Below are 22,005 nucleotides of genomic sequence, written 5' to 3' on the forward strand. Positions count from 1 at the left end.
ATGTCATGAGTCACCAATTTCATAGTAACCCTGCAAAGTAACTACTATTCCCCACCCCCCATCCACCCATTAATAGCTAAGGAATCTGTTGCTCAGAGAGATGATACAGCTAGTAAGTGACAGAGTCCAGATTCCCAACAAAGTCCTTCTTTCTTCAAAGCAATGTTCTTCCCAGTATTTGGCATAGCTCCCCAGAGTTACCTCAAGTCCAGATCCCTAAAGACTCAGTTCTCAGCGACCATAAATTTGTTCTTAATTTTTCTAAACTTGTGAACTTGAATTATGTAAGCTCCAAATGCCTCAGAACAAAACCCGTTGAGCTGGAGACCCAATAGTTGAGTTCTGAAGCTTGAATCTCCTAAAATGGAATCCTTAGCTCGTTGGGAGTTACCTAAATTTTCACCTTTCTGCCCTAAGTGTTGAACTGAGATCAGCAATGGAACCCAGACCTCAGCTTCTAAACCCTGAGCCCTCAATCTTCAGTTAAACTGAGCCAGGAATAAGAAGTCCCTTGGGGGAGGGAACTCCTGTACATTCCAGCCATAATGGACATCTTTCCATTTTCTCTGGACTACTGACTTATACAAGTATGGTTCTCTTTGCCTGGAGTGTTTTTCTCCTCTTCCATCCCTTCTGCTAACTTTTCCTTCTTTCTTACAAGAAGGGAAATGTCTTCAGAAGGCTTTCCCTGACCAACAGATTGAGTTGAAAACTCCTTGTTATTCATTTATATGGCACATTATACCTTTTCTTTAATAACATGCATCACCCTCTAATCTTCTGTTTACTTTTCTCCTTTCTGCCATGCCTTAAGTGTCTTTCCTTGCTGTATTCCCCCATGTGCCTAGCATAGTGCCTGAAAGAGCAAATATTTGAACTGATGAATGGGTGAACTGTTAAGATCCTGATGGTGGATGTGAGGTGTGATAGTGGTATCTAAAATTGTGCTGAATCAGCAGCAAAGAAAGGCATTCCATAATTTTGTTTTCTAAATAAATTAAAATATGTGCTGCATCCTTTAGTCATCTTTCTCTATAGTTGTACTCTCTTATACATTCCAGGTGCATATAGACTTAAACCTGCATTGTGAGTGGTTGGATCTAGCCCCGGAGATAGAGATTGAGAACATGTTCCAGATATATTATTGTAGTCTAGCACTGTTATCTCCAGCAGTCAGCAGCTTCAGCCTGTGCTGAACACACAATCTCAACAATTCTGAATGTTTCTATATCACATTACCCTCTTTCTCACCCTCAGAATCAGAGTTGTTCCTCCTAAGCCTCATATGAACATTAACTTAAATGCGGATGGATGAATCTTAGTTAAAGGCTCATTTTTTAAAATAATGGACTGCCTGAAATTGAATGTGGGTATCTTTCCTGACAGATAGTTTATAGAGGGAAAATTAAGCTCAGAAAGGTGAGAACTGATGATGCATCAGTGACTCATAATAAAAAATTAAACACATCATTTTCTCTATGCGTATGTTTTCATCAGTGATTTCTGAAGGATATAATCATGGCAAAGTCAAATTCACCTAGAGAGCATGTGTTGGGTGTTGTTGGCTTGGCTCTCATCGTCCACTCTCCACCCTTTGCACACTCTCCTCTGCCTGGCAGGTTGGCATCAATGCAGACTGTGTAGATGGCATCAATGGGCTCCTTTGTCCCCAGCCCTTGGGTTGGGTACAGCCCATGGGAGAGCCTCTCCATGATATCAGAGGACAGGAGAGTGAGGTCAAGGTATCAATTCCACTAGCTCTCTCCTGGTGGGTTGGCTGTTACCCTCAACCAAAAGTCAGAAATGCTGTCAAGTGGCCCTTGCCTTACAGTTACCCTGTTTAACTGCTTATAACTTCTTCTTCCTTTTGCCCCTTCAGGCTGAAGCCTACACTGTCCTAGACCGGGTACTGTAGGGCACCATGCTGGATTTCCCAAACTCCTGCCAACACATTCCTAGAGTCTCTTCATTAAAGTCATCAGATTACCCAATTTAGGTATTCTGTCTTTTTCCTGCCTGGAATCTGTCTTATACAGAAGTTATTGTTGAATGGGAAAATATGCTTTTGTAATACACAGGACTATGATGGCTGTTGATAATAGAAGCAAAAGGTTTAAACCTGTTTCTTTGATGAGATAATTGGGATATATTTTGGTTGTATTAGACATAAACTTTTTTATATTTCCAAGAGTACCCTATCAAAAGAGATCAAAATAAATGCATGTGCCCAGAGATCTACAACAGAGCATTTCAAAGAAGGATGACATGACACATGAAATAAACCACAAGCTGAAGGCTGACAAGAAACAATGAAATTTCAAACTTAGTTGTTTTACAAAAAGTAAAGTTTCTATAACTGTTCCATTATTTGCTCATGTTTTCATTTTCTCATATAGTTCGGTTTCTACTTTGTACAAGTGAGATGTCAACTGGTGATAAAAATAAACAAACAAAAAATATATAACATGCACAAGACAATTTTCAGTCACACTTTTGCTGGTTCCCAACTAAAAGTGACAAAGAGTTCAGGCTTCTATCATTTTGCTTCTCAGAGTAATAAGGCAGTGTTGTGATGTAGTGTGACTGATCAAATAGAACGTTAGTGTTTGATGAAATGAGAGGAGTCCATGGGGAAAATCGAAGCTAACTGAATCAAAATAAAGAACTGTTACTTTGAAAAATACCTGGAGGTTAAAGGGATTTGGTAATGCATTGTGAAGATGGGTGTGAAGATGGGTGGTTATGCTCTATGCGCAGTGTCAAGGATAGACAGAGCAATAGAGGTGAGAGAATATTAGTTTTGCCTTTAAGGACAAGAAAATCTCCACTTCTGGATCAAAGACAAATCACAAGGATGCCATTTAAAAAATATGCCTTTCAATTTTCTTCATTCCCTATTGAGCTTGATGCTTATTTGAAATGAATACAAACTATTATATGTACTCTAGGACACATTGTGGTTAAACCTTCATGTTGTGTTCCTTTTTTTTTTTTTTGTAGGATTGTATATCGTAGTGATTTGCTATTGGCTTAATAGAGGACAAACAGGCTTTGATTTTTATTCCTTTGACAAGAGGGACTCATGCATTTGAAGTTATGTACAGAGCACTTGCAGTGTGCCTTTCTACTAAGCGCTGGGAATCCAGTGGTGAATAAGGCAAAGTAGTCCTTGCTCTCGTGGGAGAAAGGAAAACCACTCTGATTGTTTATTGCTCCCTCAACCCCAGAAGAAGGACCAGGAATGTGTGGCTAGAGATTAAGTAGAGTAAAAACAGTCTCATTGTCATAAAATTACTTTTATCATTTATCCTCCTGAAGTAGTATGCAAAATTGCTAGTTGTGTTTGTTGTCAATCTCTAAATATCTACATCTAATTTTTCCCATGGATAATTGTGCATGTAATTTTTCCCATGGATAATTGTGCATGTAATAAAATATACATTCTAGAATTTTCTTAATTTTCACCTTCCTAGGATACATCTAAAAGTCTACTCCTGTGGCTCTTCCATGCTGCCTGGAATAGTTACGTGCCATTTATGTTTCAACACTTCTGCTTTAGTAGAATTGTGCTTTATTTAAATAGTTCAAGGATTTTTGAAGCAAAAAATAAAAGTGAAGCTAGATACTTAATATAGAGCTTAGTTTGTATAGGAGCAGTTCTATCTGGTAAAAGTGCATCATATTTGAACAGGATGTAGAGGAAATTACTGCACATGCTCTGGCCTCAAGCACACAGTCCATTTGACTCAGAAGCTAATTCACATTGCTGGCACTTTCAGTAGAGATGGATTATTCCATCTCTCACTATCTGGGGCAACAGGCACTATTCTGCCAGCAAAAAGAATAAGGAAAATGAGGTATGTAAAAACTGTTGTTTTCATGACCTAATCAATATTTGAGTACCATGGGGGCAGTGGCTAGATACACTCTTCCTAGAACTGGTATTTATGTATTGTGATAAAGCAAATTACAAAAATACAGTCATGAATGTGTAGGTTACTGAACATTCAGCCATGCTAAATATAGCTAAAAGGATGAAGAAAACAATCCTAATAAATATTTTTCTTAAATAGAAGAGCCCACTTTGCAAAAGTGTGCCCTTTAGGTGGAACAAAAGTGTGTCTTTTGTTGACATAATGCTTTGGGCTATTGTTCCTCTTTCTAGTAGACGATTTTTCTGGGTTACATTTGCAATTAATATACAGTTCTATAATATAGCCTTATAAAATCCATTCTATAATCTGGCAACATCTAGTATCTTTCTTGAAAGGCTTCAAATGTTTGTCATTTAAAAAGCTGTTTTACACATTTTGCTTCTGTGTTTGAAAGTCAAGGATTAAGCAGCACCACTTATGACAAAATACTATACATGAAGCCTTTTGTTGCTTCTTTAGACTGCAGTTGGGAATGATAAGGAGACAGTAAAGCATGCATTTTGTCAACGTGCAAGCACTTTCCCTTTATCTCACTACCCATGCAAGGAGTACTGCCTTCATTGTACATTTAAGAGTTTTCTTCCTAAAACAATCTTAAACACCTCTGTAAACATTCTTTATCTGGCTTTTTCATTGACAGAGTGCTAAAGAGATGATGATGATCCAGGCCTTTTAATAAAAACATATCTGAAAGTTATGTAACTGCAAATGATTAAAATTTGTGATAGAGACAGGAAAGGATTTGAAACTGAAGAAAACATTTTCCCTGGAAATGTCTTTCCTGTTCTTCAAAAGGATGGAAGTTATAGGTATGAAAGCCATAATAGTTTAGAAGGAAATAGGATATATCCTTAGGATTAGTGCCTTACCAGTATAGAGCTTGCCATTATTCAAATTAATAACATTAAATCATAAATCATTATTTTAAAAGTTTAGAATTAAAGATGTCACAACTCAGGCTTATTCTACCTCAATGTAAATTTAGAGGTGTTATATGAACAAATAAAACTTTGGAAACTAGGTTAAAAATTGAGATATGAGTAAAGTTACTAATCATAATTTTTCTTTCTATTAAAAGACAAAAACCACTTCTATCAATTACCATCACAGTCCTTGGCTTTTTGTGGGCTTTCTAATTGAATAACAGCTGAAAAATTATAAAGTCAGTGTCCTTCTTCTTCATATAAATGCATATTCTTATGGCTGTAAAAATGATGAAATCCAAATTTAAGTGCTTTCCACATTCATAATTTCAATTGACCCTAGAAGTAATCCTGTAAATTAGGCTGGTATAATTATTTCTCTCAATCTTATGGAAAAAAAAGAACAACAAAGAGGCTTGGTCCTTCGTCTTTTGGTACTTGGCATTATTTTGTGCCAATTTTGTGTCTTTTTTTTTTTTAGTTACACAAAAACCTTTCTTGCGCTATCAGTACTTTCATCTTACTTTTATAAATCCCCTGATCCTAACTCTTTTCTCCTTTAATTTTACAGGTTTTCATTTTCAAAGCATTAATCATGTTCAGCAGATACCTCCCCTCCCCCTAATCTTTGAACTTCCTCTTGTCTACAACAGAAACTATGGAAAGTAATTTATACAGAAGACAAGAGAGGAAGTGAAAGGCTAACGAGGTTATTAGAAGTCAGAAAAGTGACTGAAAAAGAGAAGAAGGTTCAGAATTTCAGAAGGAAATGATGGATGGTTGCTCATGCAACAAATCTTGGTGACTTCTTATCTCTTTCACTTCATCCATCCTGTTAACTCAGAAATAATGCTGCTCTTCTAGAAACTCACCTCTAAGTCAAGAGTCACCTTTTGCCAAAATCAACATTAGATGCTGGCTGATTCTTGTAGGAGAAAATTACATTCTCTTTGTAAAGACTTTAGAAATAATATTTATTTTTTAAAAATGGAAAAGAATATCTCCTAAGGATCACTAGTTATTTGAGGAAAAACTTTAATATAAAGTATTAAACAAACATAAAAGATATAAAATATAAAAACAAACATAAGAAAAGCAACTTAGGAATAAATTCTCTGAAGTGTTCTCATCTGTGTTAGAGTTTTTATCACTGATATCCCCAGAATTAGATAAGATACTGTGTCTTTGAAAGCACAAAAGATCTTATAAACAGAAACATTTGAAGAATAAAAGATGTTCTTAAAAATTTAATAGCAGAAAAAAATTTTCAAAAGATATATTAGAGGATAAAGTTGAAGAAATATTTCAGAGTACAATGCAAAAAGATAAACCATTGGAAAATAGAAGAGAAAAGATAAGAAAGTAAAAGGATATTCCAGAATGTCCGACATCCAAAACAAAGGAGTTCCAGAAACAAAGAACACTGTAAGCAAGAATCAAAACTATCAGAGAAATAAGTCAAAAATATTCTTCAGAAAAGAAAGACATGTTTTTCCACATTAAGAGGTTTACTGAGTGCCTAGAACTATAGAGGAAAAGAGATTCCCTTCAATAAAAAAGATCTTGTAATTGTAGGGCACCAGAGAGAAAGAGAATTTCTAGAATCATACTCCTTGATAACAACTAACAAAAACTAGAATCTAACAGAACCAGACTTTCAAAATTATTGTCATCCTAGAATTCTCTACCCAGCCAAGCTACCAATTAAGTTTGGAGGTAAGACAAAGTCATTTTTAGACATGCAACCTTTCAAGAAATTTATTTCCTATGCCTGCTTTCTCAGTCAGCTCCTGGAGGATGTACTCCATCCTCCAGGGAGTAAACTAAAAAAGAGGAAGATCTGAGATACAGACAATAAGGAACCCAACACAAGAGCAAAGCAAACAGAATCCTTGGAATGATGCTAAAAGGAAGATTCAAAGACAACATATATTCACCAAGTCTAGACAGCAACTGGTCCAGATGAGCAGATCAGAAGGTGACAGGCAGATTCTTCAAGAAGCTAAAATTGAAAAAAAACACATAGTATGTTAATGTATTAAAAGAAGATTTATACTGAAGGAGAAGAGTTTTGTTGAATTTCATAAATACATAGAACATTAAGCATATGAATACAGAAAGATGATTTTTAAAGACTGGGTTGCAGGACACAGGGAAGCTGCACCAGAAAAGATACCACAGTATAGTATATACTACTTGTCATAGCTATAGCTAGCACCTGCATTGTCATAATGTAAATAGCTACCTACCAAAAGTTATGATATAACTATACTGGAATGATAAGGGACCATGAAGCATGTGTGCGTGTGTGTGTGTGTGTGTGTGTGTGTATGAGAGAGAGAGAGAGAAGGATGTGAAGGTAAGGTGGGAGATTGTGAAAGTGAGCTAAATACTCAACTTTCATAATGGGAAGTCTGTAGATAATACCAAATCTGGAAAAGCAAGAAATAGCAATATTATGAAGTTATATGGATGTAAGGATTTAAATTATAAAATAATCAGCTAAAATAGTTAAAATATATTTCCTTTGGGGATCAGGATATGGAGAAGGTGAAGAATAAGTGACTGCTGTTTTTTGTAACAAGCTTTTAGAGTGTGTAAACATGCACATGCATAACTTGGGTACAATTTAAAATGGAATTAGAAACAAAACAATAGCTATAGAAAGCAAAATAGATATATAAATCATTCTCTTATTACTTAATAAAAGCTATGGATACATTATCTAAAGATCTATCTTAAAAATTATTAGTATTATAGCATATGTTTGGCTATGGCCCTTAATGTCATTTTTTAAAAATTTACATAGTTGTCAGTAAAACATCAGCCTGGTTAGTTTTGAAGAGGCCGTGGCTGGCTAAAGGGTTCACTGCTGAACGAAAATCTATGAAAAAATTTTGTGAATATGGCAGCATACTCTTGAAGCTCCTTGGAGAGCCACAACCTATTTCTGAGTTGCTGACATTTTGCTAACTTCTTTGGGCATCACACTGCCATTGTCAACATTGCCTGGAGCTTTGGTATCAAGATGGATAAGGGTTAGTATGGAAAGAAAATTAGGTTCTCTTAGCCTGGCCACATCGGAGGGGAAGATGGCTTATGGGGTCTTTGGATCTATTTAAATTATCTTTATATGGGGAAGTTTGTGACAGTCTTTGAAGAGGGATGGTTTTTAGAACATTTATAAAGAGAAGAAGCATCTATGACATTAATCATCAATCACACCTTTCTTCTTCTTTTCAGGCTCCCCTTTAACCTGGCTCTTCCGTATTCTGCAGGAACTTTTCCTTTTTGGGTTTCCAGTTAGTGATAGTGACAAAGCTTCAGCCCTTCAAACTCAAAAACACCTTAAGACATAAAGTTATGAATCACTAGGGAAAAAAAATCCTCATTGTAGCATTTCGATCAGAGGAGGAATCACTTTTTCTTATCACAGAACGAAAGCCAACATTGAAGGCTGACCACCTCTTTGACCACGGTCTCCATCACAGACTCATACCTTCCCACTTACCACCTGGATCACAACTTTCTCAAGTTACCAGTGATTTTTAGAACATAAAAATTGCATAGTTGATCCCTCTGCTGGAGAAAGCTCTCTACCTATACCTGACCTCATCACACTCTCCCCAAACACACTGTCACCTGACTCCTGCTATCCTTCCATTTTCAGCATGTCACTTTCTCCCAGAAAGTAGGTTAGATGCCCCTGCTGTAGGTTTATCATGACAATTAAACAGCTGATAACAAGGTAATGTGCTAATTGCCCATTTCTCCCTTTGAACTACAAGATTTTTAAGGACAGAAAGGTTTCTTTTTTTTTTTTCACCATTGCTTTTTCCAGACCTTATATAATGCCTGGGCCTGGCATAGGAGGGACTCAATAAATATATGTTGACTTGAATGGATTTGCTATTTTCCTACTTATTTTTTATATTTTCACACTCTATGTCGTAATGGTGACATTTTGGGTCTTTCTTATATCTATACTATCTGCGACTGAAAAACACACATTAATCTCTGTGTGCATGGCACAGAGAGATTATGGGAATTGCCAGAATCTCCACCCCAAATTAAAATGTTAAAATCTGCAAAGTGCTTGGCTTTCTAAAAAGAGAAGTTCTTGGAATCCATTAACAAATAAATGCATCTTCATTTGTATTATAGTTGGTCTAGAGATGATGAGACAACATCTAATATACTTGAGGATTGCATTAGATGAATGGTAGGTCATTTTACACACTAAAATGCTCTTAATATGATTTGTTCACAATCTTTCTATTTTATTACAGCCGGGGCACTGACAATAGACTGACCCACCGGCGGCAGACAGTTCTCCGTGAGAAGGGAAGAAGGTTAGCTAACCGAGGACCAGCATACATGTTTAATGATCACTCAACAAACCTATCTATTGAGGAGGAACGCTTTTTAGATGCAGCTGAATATGGCAACATCCCAGTGGTAAGGAAGATGTTAGAAGAATGCCTCTCACTCAATGTTAACTGTGTAGATTACATGGGCCAGAATGCCCTGCAGCTGGCAGTGGCCAATGAACATCTGGAAATTACAGAACTTCTTCTCAAGAAAGAAAATCTGTCTCGTGTTGGGGATGCCTTACTTTTAGCTATTAGTAAAGGTTATGTTCGGATTGTGGAAGCCATTCTCAGTCATCCAGCTTTTGCTGAAGGCAAGCGGTTAGCAACCAGCCCCAGTCAGTCTGAACTCCAGCAAGACGATTTTTATGCCTATGATGAAGACGGAACACGGTTCTCCCATGATGTGACTCCAATCGTTCTGGCTGCCCACTGCCAGGAATATGAAATTGTGCACACCCTCTTGCGGAAGGGTGCTCGGATTGAACGGCCTCATGACTATTTCTGCAAGTGCAGCGAATGCAACCAGAAACAGAAGCATGACTCCTTCAGCCATTCCAGATCTAGAATTAATGCCTACAAAGGCCTGGCAAGCCCAGCTTACCTGTCATTGTCTAGTGAAGATCCAGTCATGACAGCTTTAGAGCTTAGCAATGAGCTGGCAGTGCTGGCCAACATTGAGAAAGAGTTCAAGGTAGGTCTTTAACAAGTCGAAGTCAAGGTATATTTACAAGGTTCCACTATGTACTCACACTCTGCTAGGTATCGTTGACAGTAGGCAATTTTATATGTTTTTTTGCCAACAAGCTCTTTATTATGTAGAGTAAAAGTTGTGATCACTACCATTTGGAGATGATCTACTATACACTAGACATTTTACATTTATTATGTCCAATTCTTATCACAACCTTGAGAAGATCTTAGTTCCTTTTCAGATGCAGAAATGGAGGCATAGAAAGGTTAAGTAAGGCCCAAGATCCACAACTGGTAAAATGACAGAGCTGGGATCAGAATCCATGGATGCTGATCTCTAATACCCAGATTCTGTCTCCTGTAAAACACTGTTTCTATATTCAGAGCATGGTGATAGCTGCTGTTGAGGTCAGAAAGCTGAATATGATAAAGGAAGTCATAGTTTGACTTGAGAGACAGATGCATGCATACATAAATATGGTATAAAGAGAAATGAAACTACTAGATAGGGCTATAAGCTGTGTGCTGTAGCAGTTCAGAGAAAGCAGTATTTAATTCAGATTAGGTGTCGGGGAAGTTACATGTAAAATGGTATTTCAGCTGTATATGGCAGAATGAGTAGCATTTTGGAAGGCAGAGAATGAGGGAGAAGATATTTTAGGCCAAGGTAACATCCAAAACAAAAGCTTGTAGATATGGAAGAAGTAGTCGCTTTGAGGGAACTTTGCTGCAGTCTCTGAATAAAAGGTAAGTGGAGAGATACCGTGTCAGATGCTGCCGTTTTCCCCATGGTTTGTGCTACATCTGGAGAGGGTGAAAGTTCAGATTCCTAGTCTAAGGTCACACACCTATACACACACACCTTTAAATTCCTTCCATAGGTTATCTGACCTGTCTTACAGTGTTCATCATGTTCTGCTGTACATTACTGTTATTTAGGGTGAGCTTTTCTCCATTAGTCAGCTATACACTGCTTGGAATCAGGTCTGATTCATCAAATACAGTATTACACAAAGATAAATATTGGTTTTATTTTCTCTGTTCTCTATGCTATGAGAAAGCATGTCTCTACGTTCCACACTTTGGGGGTCTCTCCTGTGCAGTTTCTCGGTGCCTCTGTCATTGAAGGAACACTGTTAAACTCAGCATGGTATGTCATGTGTCCATCTATCCTTGGGTCCTATCCATCCAGGCAGGGAGGGGGAGGTAAATGGTGACTGGAACCTTTCAATGGCCCCCAGGATGGAGGATGCTGCTTTTCCTTTAGCTACCTGGCAGCTGAGGGTACAGGACAAGCAAATGATCTCTTACAATCCTGTCTCAGTCTTTCCTACTTCTCACTTTACTCCCAGGACTCAGTGAGTCAGAGAGCTATGCTATCTTCAATTAGAGAAGTTTCTTCAACATCTGATTAATAGTATTTTAAAATTTGTATTTATTTTTTTTGAAATTTCACTACTTAGGTTTCAACATTTCTGTTTCTGTAATTGTATCTTTGTTTACACACTTCTCTAGACCACAGAAGAATATTACATTCTTAATTCATTCATTCACTTGCTTACATCTTTTGAGCCCATGTTTGTACCAAATATTGTACTGGGGAGAGTTGAGAAGGGAGGATGGAGATGTAGCACAAACACAAAGACAATTCAGTCAGTAATCCTGCCCTCAATTAGTTTGTAATCTAATAGGAGAGGAAAGACCTGTGTGTAGGAACTATAATATAAGGCATGACCTTGTGGAGTGAGGGGGCGGGCAGGCGGGCCAAAGGTGAGAAGAATCACATCTAACCAGAATGTGAATTTTTCACTGTCCCTAAATGCATTGCATAATGTAAGAGCCCCTTTAGGATTAAGAGGATTTAAAGATCCGGACATTCCTTTATTTGTTCACCACGCATTTTTTCTGCTCAGGAGGTGCGAGGTATATGGATCAGGCACTTTCCCTCCATTCATACTTTCTCTGTGTAGTTCCACTCTCTTTGGCAGCTACCTAGAGCCTCTACTCAGGCTTACTCTCTGCTTAACGCCCTGCCTCTGTGAAGGTTTGAAGGCAAAGAAAAAACAAATCTCTCTGAAAACACAAATCTCTTTAATAACATTTTATCCCTAATATCTTTTAAAAATCCTTCTCAAATATTACATTAGTTTACTGTTAAGAGGGTAGCAGTTCAGAAAAATGTTTTTAAAAGTATATCCTAGGACTCGACCATCAGCCTTTTTTCTAATTAGAAATTTGACTCCAAAAGTTCTTGTATTACACAAGGAGAAAGGCCAGTTCTTGGCTTTTTTTAAAAAGTCTTTGGCAAATACAAAATAAAAAAGCACAAGGTTTTCTTTCTCACCGGACAGAACACTCTAAAACAAATATTTCATTCTCCAGACTAGTTTGGTCCACAGAGGCAAGAACAACCTCATATGAGGATGAACTGCCATTGCCTTTGTGTGTAAACTCAGGGAAAGCACATCCTCTATCCACCACCATCCATGGTGTTGTGATGCTAAACCTGTTCCCAGCAGCCCAGCATCAGTTTACAACAGGATGGGACCTGACAGGGCTAAAGAGATTGGTGTCTCTGGTGAGATTTCTTGCTAAGTCTGCTGCTCTACTCTTCAAAAATAACTTCTCTTTTCTTACTTTAAAAGAATACAGTTGATCCTTGAACAAAATGGATTTGAAGCATGCGGGTTCACTTATATGTGGATTATTTTCACTAAATATAGACTACAGTACTACACAATCCCAGGTTGGTTGAATCCATGAATGTGGAACTGTGGATACCGAGGGTCCACTGAAGAGTTACATGCAGGTTTTCAACTGTGCAGAGGATGGGTGCTCCTAACCACTGCTTTGTTCAGAGGTCAACTATATATGGTCATGTTAGAAAATAATAATATAAAAATGAAGAAAAGTTTAAAAATCATTTCTATTTTGCCACGAAGAAATAAACACTGATACTGCAAAGACGCCAGCACATATCCTTCTATTTGTATTTTTAGTAGTCAAGTCCCTTAGAGTCTCAGGGAGCAAAGATTGCAGAGTCTGGACCACCTGAGGCCTGGGATGCCTCACAGGGACCTGAGAGATTGTATTGGCCGCAGGCAATCCTTTCTGCTCATGGTCTTTAAATTCTTTTGCTGCTTTTTCACCTGAAAGACATTTGAAAAATTCTGTGCTCATGTGCACATTTTAAAATTGGCATCTAAATATTTTTATTTTTAAGTTTAAATATTTTTAAAAGATAAAATTTCTGCATAGTATAAATATTGACATTTAAAAATAGAACTCTTAAAGTGCTCCTTCAGATGTATCTAGGGGCCTTTAAGTGCTGTGATTTTATGTGTACTATCACCTATTTTAAAAATAAGTAAACAACCTCCTTTTTAACATTCAGAATAGCTACATCTTTCCTTTTCTCCTTGAGCTTGTATTTCCAGTCCAATTTACTCCACAAATATGATTCCTGATGTAATAGCTTTTTATTGTGTAAAGTATTTTATAGATCACCCAATTACATATATATTATATATATGATATATATTATATAACACATATTAGCAGTATATTTGATCAAAACTACATAAGTTGAACATAATTTTTCAAAATAAGAAATATGTACAAATTTTGAAAAGTAAACTTTAAATATATGACACAGTTCTTATTGGAAATGAATTCTTAATGGGATTAATCATGTCCACACTTTTGTTATGTATTTAGTGAAAGAAAATGTTATAGCCTGCTAAAATAACTTGATTTGTCAGCTATCATATTATTTTAGTTTTTGTTAATAGGATATATAAATTAATAAAATTAAATATAAATTATTTTATGTAATAAAATTAAAAGAGCTGACTATAGTTGGAATAACTATTTCTTGATGTGATTTGATAACTGCCTTACTGAATTACCCACACTGAATCTGAAAGAAATCACATAAAAGTTTTATCCATGTGTTTTAGCCAATATCCTATGAAAATTTTGAGCCCTGGAAACCATTCCAAATCACATTAAAAGGAATCATCCTCCTAACGTTTTCTGCCTTGCCCATTTGAGATGTCTTTCCTTTAAGCTAATAATACATCCAAAAGATGAGTATTAATAGTTTAAAAGAATCACTTACATTTAAATACATGAAGAAGTGATTTTTGTATTCAGTATTCCCTACTGATGCCTTCTTTGCCGTCCTCTCATTCAAGAAGGATGCGTTCTTTGACAGTTGTTGAAGAATGAAGAGGCAAAGTACATTAAACAAAAATTATCATTGTTCCTATCACTACACTGCACCATACATCTAAATTTAGAACATCCCAACATGAACCAGCATGTTGTATTTCTATCATTAATCTTCATCTTCAACAGGAATGTGTATTAGGGCAGGAAAATACAGGAAGCCCCTCAGGTCTGTGGTACCTGGGTTAATTATTAAAGGGGAATTCTCCATTGTTTGTTACATGGGTGAGTGAGGGTGGGGAATTATTTTGTAAAGGGGTGAAAGATCTATTTTCAAGGAAATCAGTTTTAGGAAAGTTGAAGATCTGGAAATTGATTCCCTTAAAACTATCAGTGTTCTCTGGTTCCTTGGAAAGCCTTCACATATCTCTGTTCAAAGGCAACTAATCTATTTTATGAGAGTTAGAGAATGAGAACTTTCACAAAGATTTTGTAAACTCCAATATATAGCTTCTCTAAGCACCTCCTAAATTCTCTTTTTCCATAATTAACCCATAGTCCTTTAACAAAAGAGGCCAGAGTAGTTGCTACTGAATTCCTCAGGCAATTGTAGTCTTACACCTTGAATCTTCTAAACGGAACAAATTGCGCTCATTACCCGTATCATCAGGTCTCGAGCTGGCTCCATGCGGGGGTGACAACCAGAACACAGCAGAGAAATCTAACAATTAGATGGAACCACAGGAATAAGAAGAAAACCAATAGGCCTGAGGGATTGCAGGTCTTCAAAGTGAATGGGGGAGAAACCAGATTTAAAAGTTTTCACCCATTCAAGTTTAATTTTTATACTGAATTTTTATAAGTAATTTTTTGCTTTGGTAGCAAGAGACCTCAGCCACCTTAAACTTAAACTTGGGCTAAGCCTAATTTTGGCAACAAACACCAAATCGATAAAAAAAACACACACAGAATTTTGACTGTTTTTGATCCTGGTGAAGGAGAGCATAACTCCTGGTTTTTCTCCTTGACTCAAGACTAAGAATTATCATAAAGACAAGGAGATCAGTACCAGGGATGGTTTTTCAGCAAATGCATTCTCCCAAATTTAGAACTTCCTTTTAGTATATCAATATGTACCTATGACTTATGTCTCTAAACCCTTTTTTTAATATATTTATATTTTAGGTTGTTTGTGGTAATAAACAAGGTTTCCTTTAATTACGCTAAAATTACCCCCTCTATGCATCAGAGTTTGCCCTCTTCCCTGTCATTCTAGATAAGCAGCTTTTCTGAAGCTTTTCCAGATCCTTCATGTCTTCCTGGGGAGTGTGTATCTAAACAGGCACATGGCCCTCCAGATGCCTCTGCCACTGACTTTGAGGAAAGGGAAGACACTCTGCTGTGTCTGTTTTTAAACTGTTGCTATGTTCTGGCATTCAAAATGTTCAAAAATTCCTGGCATTGTTTGCAAAAGAAATACCCTCTAAGAAACTGACTGAGTTGAAAAGCAGTTTTTGTTAGCAGAAAGGCAGTGTGACTATTATCAGACCTTAGCGGGGTGACAAGGGTGTCGCTTGCATGCTAAATAGCCTACAGAAGCACAGGGCAGGGATCCAGACCAAAGGGGAAGGAGGAAATGGACCATTGTTGAGCTTCATGAATTATTCTAAGTGATTTGCACTCTAACTTTATGATATAGCAGCATTTAAGTTCTCCATAATTAGGAGAAATTATCAAAAGGCCAGAAAATAAAGTAGCCTTTCAAGATCATAGCTGTTAAGTAGCAGAGCAAAAATTCAAACACAGGTATGTTTTATACCCAGTCATGCTCCTTTCTTTATATGACACAACAAAAGTTTTGGTTACCTTCTGTGTGCCACCCACTGTGCTGGAAACTCAAAGGTGAGTAAGATACAGTCTTTGTTCTGAAGTATATTTGAGTCTATTCAAGAGAGACAGATACATGAACAAATGCAGTAAAGTGTATGAGTCTGTTTGTTCATGCCTTTGAATTTCCGATCAGTTTAAATAGATGGGCAGAAGAAATCCATTCTGGCAAAATTTTAGATCTAAGGCAAGTCAACAGTTAGGGATGGAAGTTACGTGCAACAGTTTTTACCCTGAGAGACCTCAGCCCCTGAAGCACCTGTTTACCTTCATTGCTGCCCTTCAATCTTCCTAGCTTCAATGGGACCTGAGAATTTCTATGCGAAGGAAAGGATAAAACCTGGTTATCAAACACTCTATTAAGTTAAATAAGTATCCACTGCTGTGGCAACAATCAACATAAAAGTCAGTAGCATCTGACAAAACTAGGAAAATGTCTGTCTTCAATTCTTGTTTGAAAATGTATCTCATCTCTTTTTACCTTTTCTTTAGAGTAGTGTCTGATTACCTTTTATGTCCCTCACAACCCCACATATTAGGTACTGTAAAAATGCTTGTTAATCATCTTCACATCAGCTGTGACAGGGCTCAATGATCAATGTGCCATTGAGTGACAATTATTCTGTAGAGCCTTAGAGTTACTTATGGTCCCAGGAAGCATGGCTGATTAACTCGATCACTAGATAGATAATGATACTCTGTACTTTCTTTACTCTTTAGGAACATAATCTCATTTTACCAAACTCCCATCTTAGTAAGACTGCAGTATCTATCACAGCACTAGTTGCTGATTGCTTGCTGAACATTAGTAGAATATTTGTTGAAAGAATGAATGAATGAATAATCATTTTATTTTCAGTACATTCACGTGATACCCAATGTTGATGAAAATAATCCATAAACAATCTACAATAGGAATAGAAAAGAGTTTTATTTGAGGACTATAGCCTGGAAGACAGCCTCTCAGATAACTCTGAGGAACTGATCTGAAAAAGCATGGTTTTCAGCACAGTTTTATATCTTGTCAGAACCAAGAACATTAAACAAATCGGATATGTTCCTTCAAGGTTTGAAAAAAAAAAAAAGATTAGCATGTACACAGCAAGTCAGTATGGCCTTGGCACCTGGGAAGGGAGTCTTATCATCGAAGGAGAACAAGCATTGGCCTCCCAGGAAGAGAGGCATTTAATCTTTACTTTTAAAATGGACATTCTTTACTTCTGGTCAATGTGCCCTTTTCTTAATAATTAAAGCAGGTGCACAATGTATGTTTGACAGGCCACAAACAGGCTATTTTAGTTAGCATAAAATTCAAGTTAACTCATGTATAAGCTAGAATGACTTACCCATACCTCAGTATGTGGAAATATCTTTTATCCCCAGGAATCCCATCATGGCTTTATTATTTTTTAGCACAATTTTGTGCCAAGGTACTGAGACTACTTGGATATTGTTTATGAAATGATGAAAACAACAACAATAATAATTGCCATTGATTCATCCCAACCCTGGGCCTGGAAGTGGCATTTGTTATCTCATATAATCTTCACAGTAACCCTAGGAAGTAGGTACTTACATTACCCCTGTTTTACACATGAGAATTTTGAGACTTTAAGGGATTAAGTAATTTGCCCAAAGTCATGCAGCTAGTACCTGTTTGCACCTAGTTTCAAATCCAGGTCTGCCCTTCTCCAAAGCCCACAGGGTTGATTAGTGAGAATTAAGGCATGCATTTCCCCCACCCTCTTAATTTCTATAAAGCAAATGTTATTTTATGTATAGATCCAGACATTAAAATTACACACCATAACATATCTTCTACTATGTAAAATCCAACTAAGATGACCCTTTGACAGGATACTTTTAACAGGGTATTTTATGTCTATTAATCTCTAAGCTCTGTTCTATTAACCCACAATCATCATCTCTTTATAACTCAAAGGTTAATAGGCAAGCACCCACTTCTAATTTATTAATGTATGGTGTGAGTGTGTGAGCCAAAGGCAGAATTAAATCAACCGCCAGCTTCACTTTTTCAAAAAACCAAAATCACAGTGCTGTGTCTGGCTAATGAACTGCCAACATCTCATTTTAAGTCAGTTTACATTTCAATTTGAGAAAACTTAAAATATGAAAATATTTGTAAATGGATTCCCAAGGTGAAAAAAAGCATGCATTTCTAAAAGCAGTCTTATTCTTTATTTTATTTTTTAATTTTTGGTTTTATTTTGTTTTGTTTTTGCTTGGATTATGTCTTGAAAATTAACAGTGGATTGGAAACAATTTTTTAAGTCAAGGTATGAAACAGCACAGAGCTCCTGTACTTTACTTTGTCAGTCCACGTGGTTTCTACTAAAAAATGTTACTCTACACTTGAAGGGTCATACCCTCCTTTGAAATATCTAATTTCACCTGAGCTTTTTTGGAATTCTAGAGAGTATTGGTTTTGAGTCTTACATTTTTATCTCCAAAAGGACTAAGGATACATCTAGAATTGAGTGCTACAAACAAGAAAGGCTAGATGCATTAAATTTTGTCATAACTCCATAGGTACTTACAAATGTCAAGAAATGGCCTGTTTTCAGATCTTGCCTTTGATGGTATAAATAAAATAATTATGTTTTATCAAATGCTTGCTATGTGCTTTGCAGTGTGTGATTTCTTTAACAGTTACTCTCACTAAGCCTTAGTTTTCTCATCTGTAAAATGAAAATAATAATAGCACCTACCTCATAGAGTGATTTGAAGCTACCTAAGATGACATGGCTAAAAAATAGAAGAGCTGGGATTTGATTACAGGTATATCTAAACTTAAAAGCCCAAGCTCCTAACCACTGTAATATGGAATAGTGGGCATGGACAACATATGTATTGATACTTCCACACCTCAAAGTTCTTCCCCATGACCTTAATTGACTATTTCATGACAGGGGTAGAGCCGTTTCCTTGTGACCTAATTTATACTATCTGACCAGATACCTGTTTAGAAGTAGTTTGAGCCATTCTCAGTTAAGACAGAATTTGTTTTATTAATTTTCTTTTATAGAATCTGAACCTACAGTTAGCAAAGTGAAACTTGGCATGATTTACGGGGAGGAGCCCAAGAAGGTGCTTTGCAAACACCCAAGTTGAAGCTGTTTTCCATTTAGCCGCCCCGCAAATATTACCTATTGATTCACATCCAGAGCCTCTCATATTTCTCTAACATCTTTCTCTCTTGATCCCTGCAAGGAATCTTTTTTTTTTTTTAACATCTTTATTGGAGTATAATTGCTTTACAATGTTGTGTTAGTTTCTGCTGTACAACAAAGTAAATCAGCTATATGTATACATATATCCCCATATCCTCTCCTGCTGGAGCCTCCCTACCACCCTCCCTATCCCATCACTCTAGGTCGTCACAAAACACCGAGCTCATCTCCCTGTGCTAAGGAACAGCTTCCCCCTAACCATCCATTTTACATTTGGTAGTGTATATATGTCAATACTACTCTCTCACTTCATCCCAGCTTCCCCTTCCCCCTGACCGTGTTCTCAAGTCTGTTCTCTATGTCTGTGTCTTTATTCCTGCCCTGCCACTAGTTTCATCAGTACCATTTTTTTATATTCCATATATATGCATTAACATACGGTATTTGTTTTTCTTTTTCTGACTTACTTCACTCTGTATGACAGACTCTAGGTCCATCCACCTCATTACAAATAACTCAATTTCGTTTCTTTTTATGGCTGAGTAATATTCCATTGTATATATGTGCCACATCTTCTTTATCCATTCATCTGTCAATGGACACTTAGGTTGCTTCCATGTCCTGGCTATTGTAAATAGTGCTGCATTGAACATTGTGGTACATGACACTTTTTGAATTATGGTTTTCTCAGGGTATATGCCCAGTAGTGGGATTGCTGGGTCGTATGGTAGTTCTATTTTTAGTTTCTTAAGGAACCTCCATACTGTTCCCATAGTGGCTGTATCAATTTACATTCCCACCAACAGTGCAAGAGGGTTCCCTTTTCTCCACACCCTCTCCAGCATTTATTGTTTCTAGATTTTTTGATGATGGCCATTCTGACTGGTGTGAGGTGATACCTCATTGTACTTTTGATTTGCATTTCTCTAATGATTAGTGATGTTGAGCATCTTTTCATGTGTTTGTTGACCATCTGTATGTCTTCTTTGGAGAAATGTCTATTTAGGTCTTCTGCCCATTTTTGGATTGGTTTGTGTGTTTTTTTGATATTGAACTGCATGAGCTGCTTGTATATTTTGAAGATTAATCTTTTGTCAGTTGCTTCATTTGCAAGTATTTTCTCCCATTCTGAGGGTTGTCTTTTCATCTTGTTTATGGTTTCCTATGCTGTGCAAAAGCTTTTAAATTTCATTAGGTCCCATTTGTTTATTTTTGGTTTTATTTCCATTACTCTAAGAGGTGCATCAAACAGGATCTTGCTGTGATTTATGTCATAGAGTGTTCTGCCTATGTTTTCCTCTAAGAGTTTGATAGTGTCTGGCCTTACATTTAGGTCTTTAATCCATTTTGAGTTTATTTTTGTATATGGTGTTAGGAAGTGTTCTAATTTCATTCTTTTACATGTAGCTGTCCAGTTTTCCCAGCACCACTTATTGAAGAGGCTGTCTTTTCTCCATTGTTTATTCTTGCCTCCTTTGTCAAAGATAAGGTGACCATAGGTGTGTGGGTTTATCTCTGGGCTTTCTATCCTGTTCCATTGATCTATATTTCTGTTTTTGTGACAGTACCATACTGTCTTGATTACTGTAGCTTTGTAGTATAGTCTGAAGTCAGGGAGCCTGATTCCTCCAGCTCCGTTTTTCTTTCTCAAGATTGCTTTGGCTCTTCAGGGTCTTTTCTGTTTCCATACAAATTGTAAAATTTCTTGTTGTAGTTCTGTGGAAAATGCCATTGGTAGTTTGATAGGGATTGTAGTGAATTTGTAGATTGCTTTGGGTAGTATAGTCATTTTCACAATGTTGATTCTTCCAATCCAAGAACATGGTATATCTCTCCATCTGTTTGTATCATCTTTGATTTCTTTCATCAGTGTCTTATAGTTTTCTGCATACAGGTCTTTTGCCTCCTTAGGTAGGTTTATTCCTAGGTATTCTAATTTTTTTTGTTGCAATGGTAAATGGGAGTGTTTCCTTAATTTCTCTTTCTGATTTTTTTGTTGTTAGTGTATAGGCATGAAAGAGATTTCTGTGCATTAATTTTGTATCCTGCTACTTTATCAAATTCATTGATTAGCTCTAGTAGTTTTCTGGTAGCATCTTCAGAATTCTCTATGTATAGTATCATGTCATCTGCAAACAGTGACAGTTTTACTTCTTTTCTGATTTGGATTCCTTTTATTTCTTTTTCTTCTCTGATTGCTGTGGCTAAAACTTCCAAAACTATGTTGAATAATAGTGGTGAGAGTGGGCACCCTTGTCTTGTTCCTGATCTTAGTAGAAATGGTTTCAGTTTTTCACCATTGAGAAAGATGTTGGCTGTGGGTTTAATGTGTCATTTAAAGCTTGTGTTTCCTTATTTATTTTCATTTGACTTGATCTGTCTGTTGGTGTAAGTGAGGTGTTAAAGTCCCCTACTATTATTGTGTTACTGTTGATTTCCCCTTTTATGGTTGTTAGCATTTCCCTTATGTATTGAGGTGCTTCTATGTTGGATGCATAAATATTTACAATTGTTATATCTTCTTCTTGGATTGATCCCTTGATCATTATGTAGTGTCCTTCCTTGTCTCTTGTAATAGTCTTTATTTTAAAGTCAGTTTTTCTGATATGAATCTTGCTACTCCAACTTTCTTTTGATTTCCATTTGCATGGAATATCTTTTTCCATCCCCTCACTTTCAGTCTGTATGTGTCCCTAGATCTGAAGTGGGTCTCTTGTAGACTGCATATATGCAGGTCTTGTTTTTGTATCCATTCAGCCAGTCTGTGTCTTTTGGTTGGAGCATTTAATCCATTTACATTTAAGGTAATATTTGGTATGTATGTTTCTATTACCAT

General features: G+C 36.7%; 1 protein-coding gene across 4 annotated transcripts in view; it reads left to right on the top strand.

Moving 5' to 3' along the window:
• TRPC6 (transient receptor potential cation channel subfamily C member 6) overlaps positions 1 to 22,005 on the top strand; it is a 114,046-nt gene that overhangs the window by 56,214 nt on the left and 35,827 nt on the right. For all 4 annotated transcript variants that reach the window (XM_061202651.1, XM_061202654.1, XM_061202652.1 and 1 more), the window contains exon 2: positions 9,148 to 9,922. In XM_061202651.1, coding sequence (XP_061058634.1) covers positions 9,148 to 9,922 — 775 coding nt within the window. The remainder of the gene's footprint in view (positions 1 to 9,147; positions 9,923 to 22,005) is intronic.

The sequence above is a fragment of the Eubalaena glacialis genome, chromosome 10 (assembly GCF_028564815.1).
Source record: "Eubalaena glacialis isolate mEubGla1 chromosome 10, mEubGla1.1.hap2.+ XY, whole genome shotgun sequence".
Taxonomy (NCBI): domain Eukaryota; kingdom Metazoa; phylum Chordata; class Mammalia; order Artiodactyla; family Balaenidae; genus Eubalaena; species Eubalaena glacialis.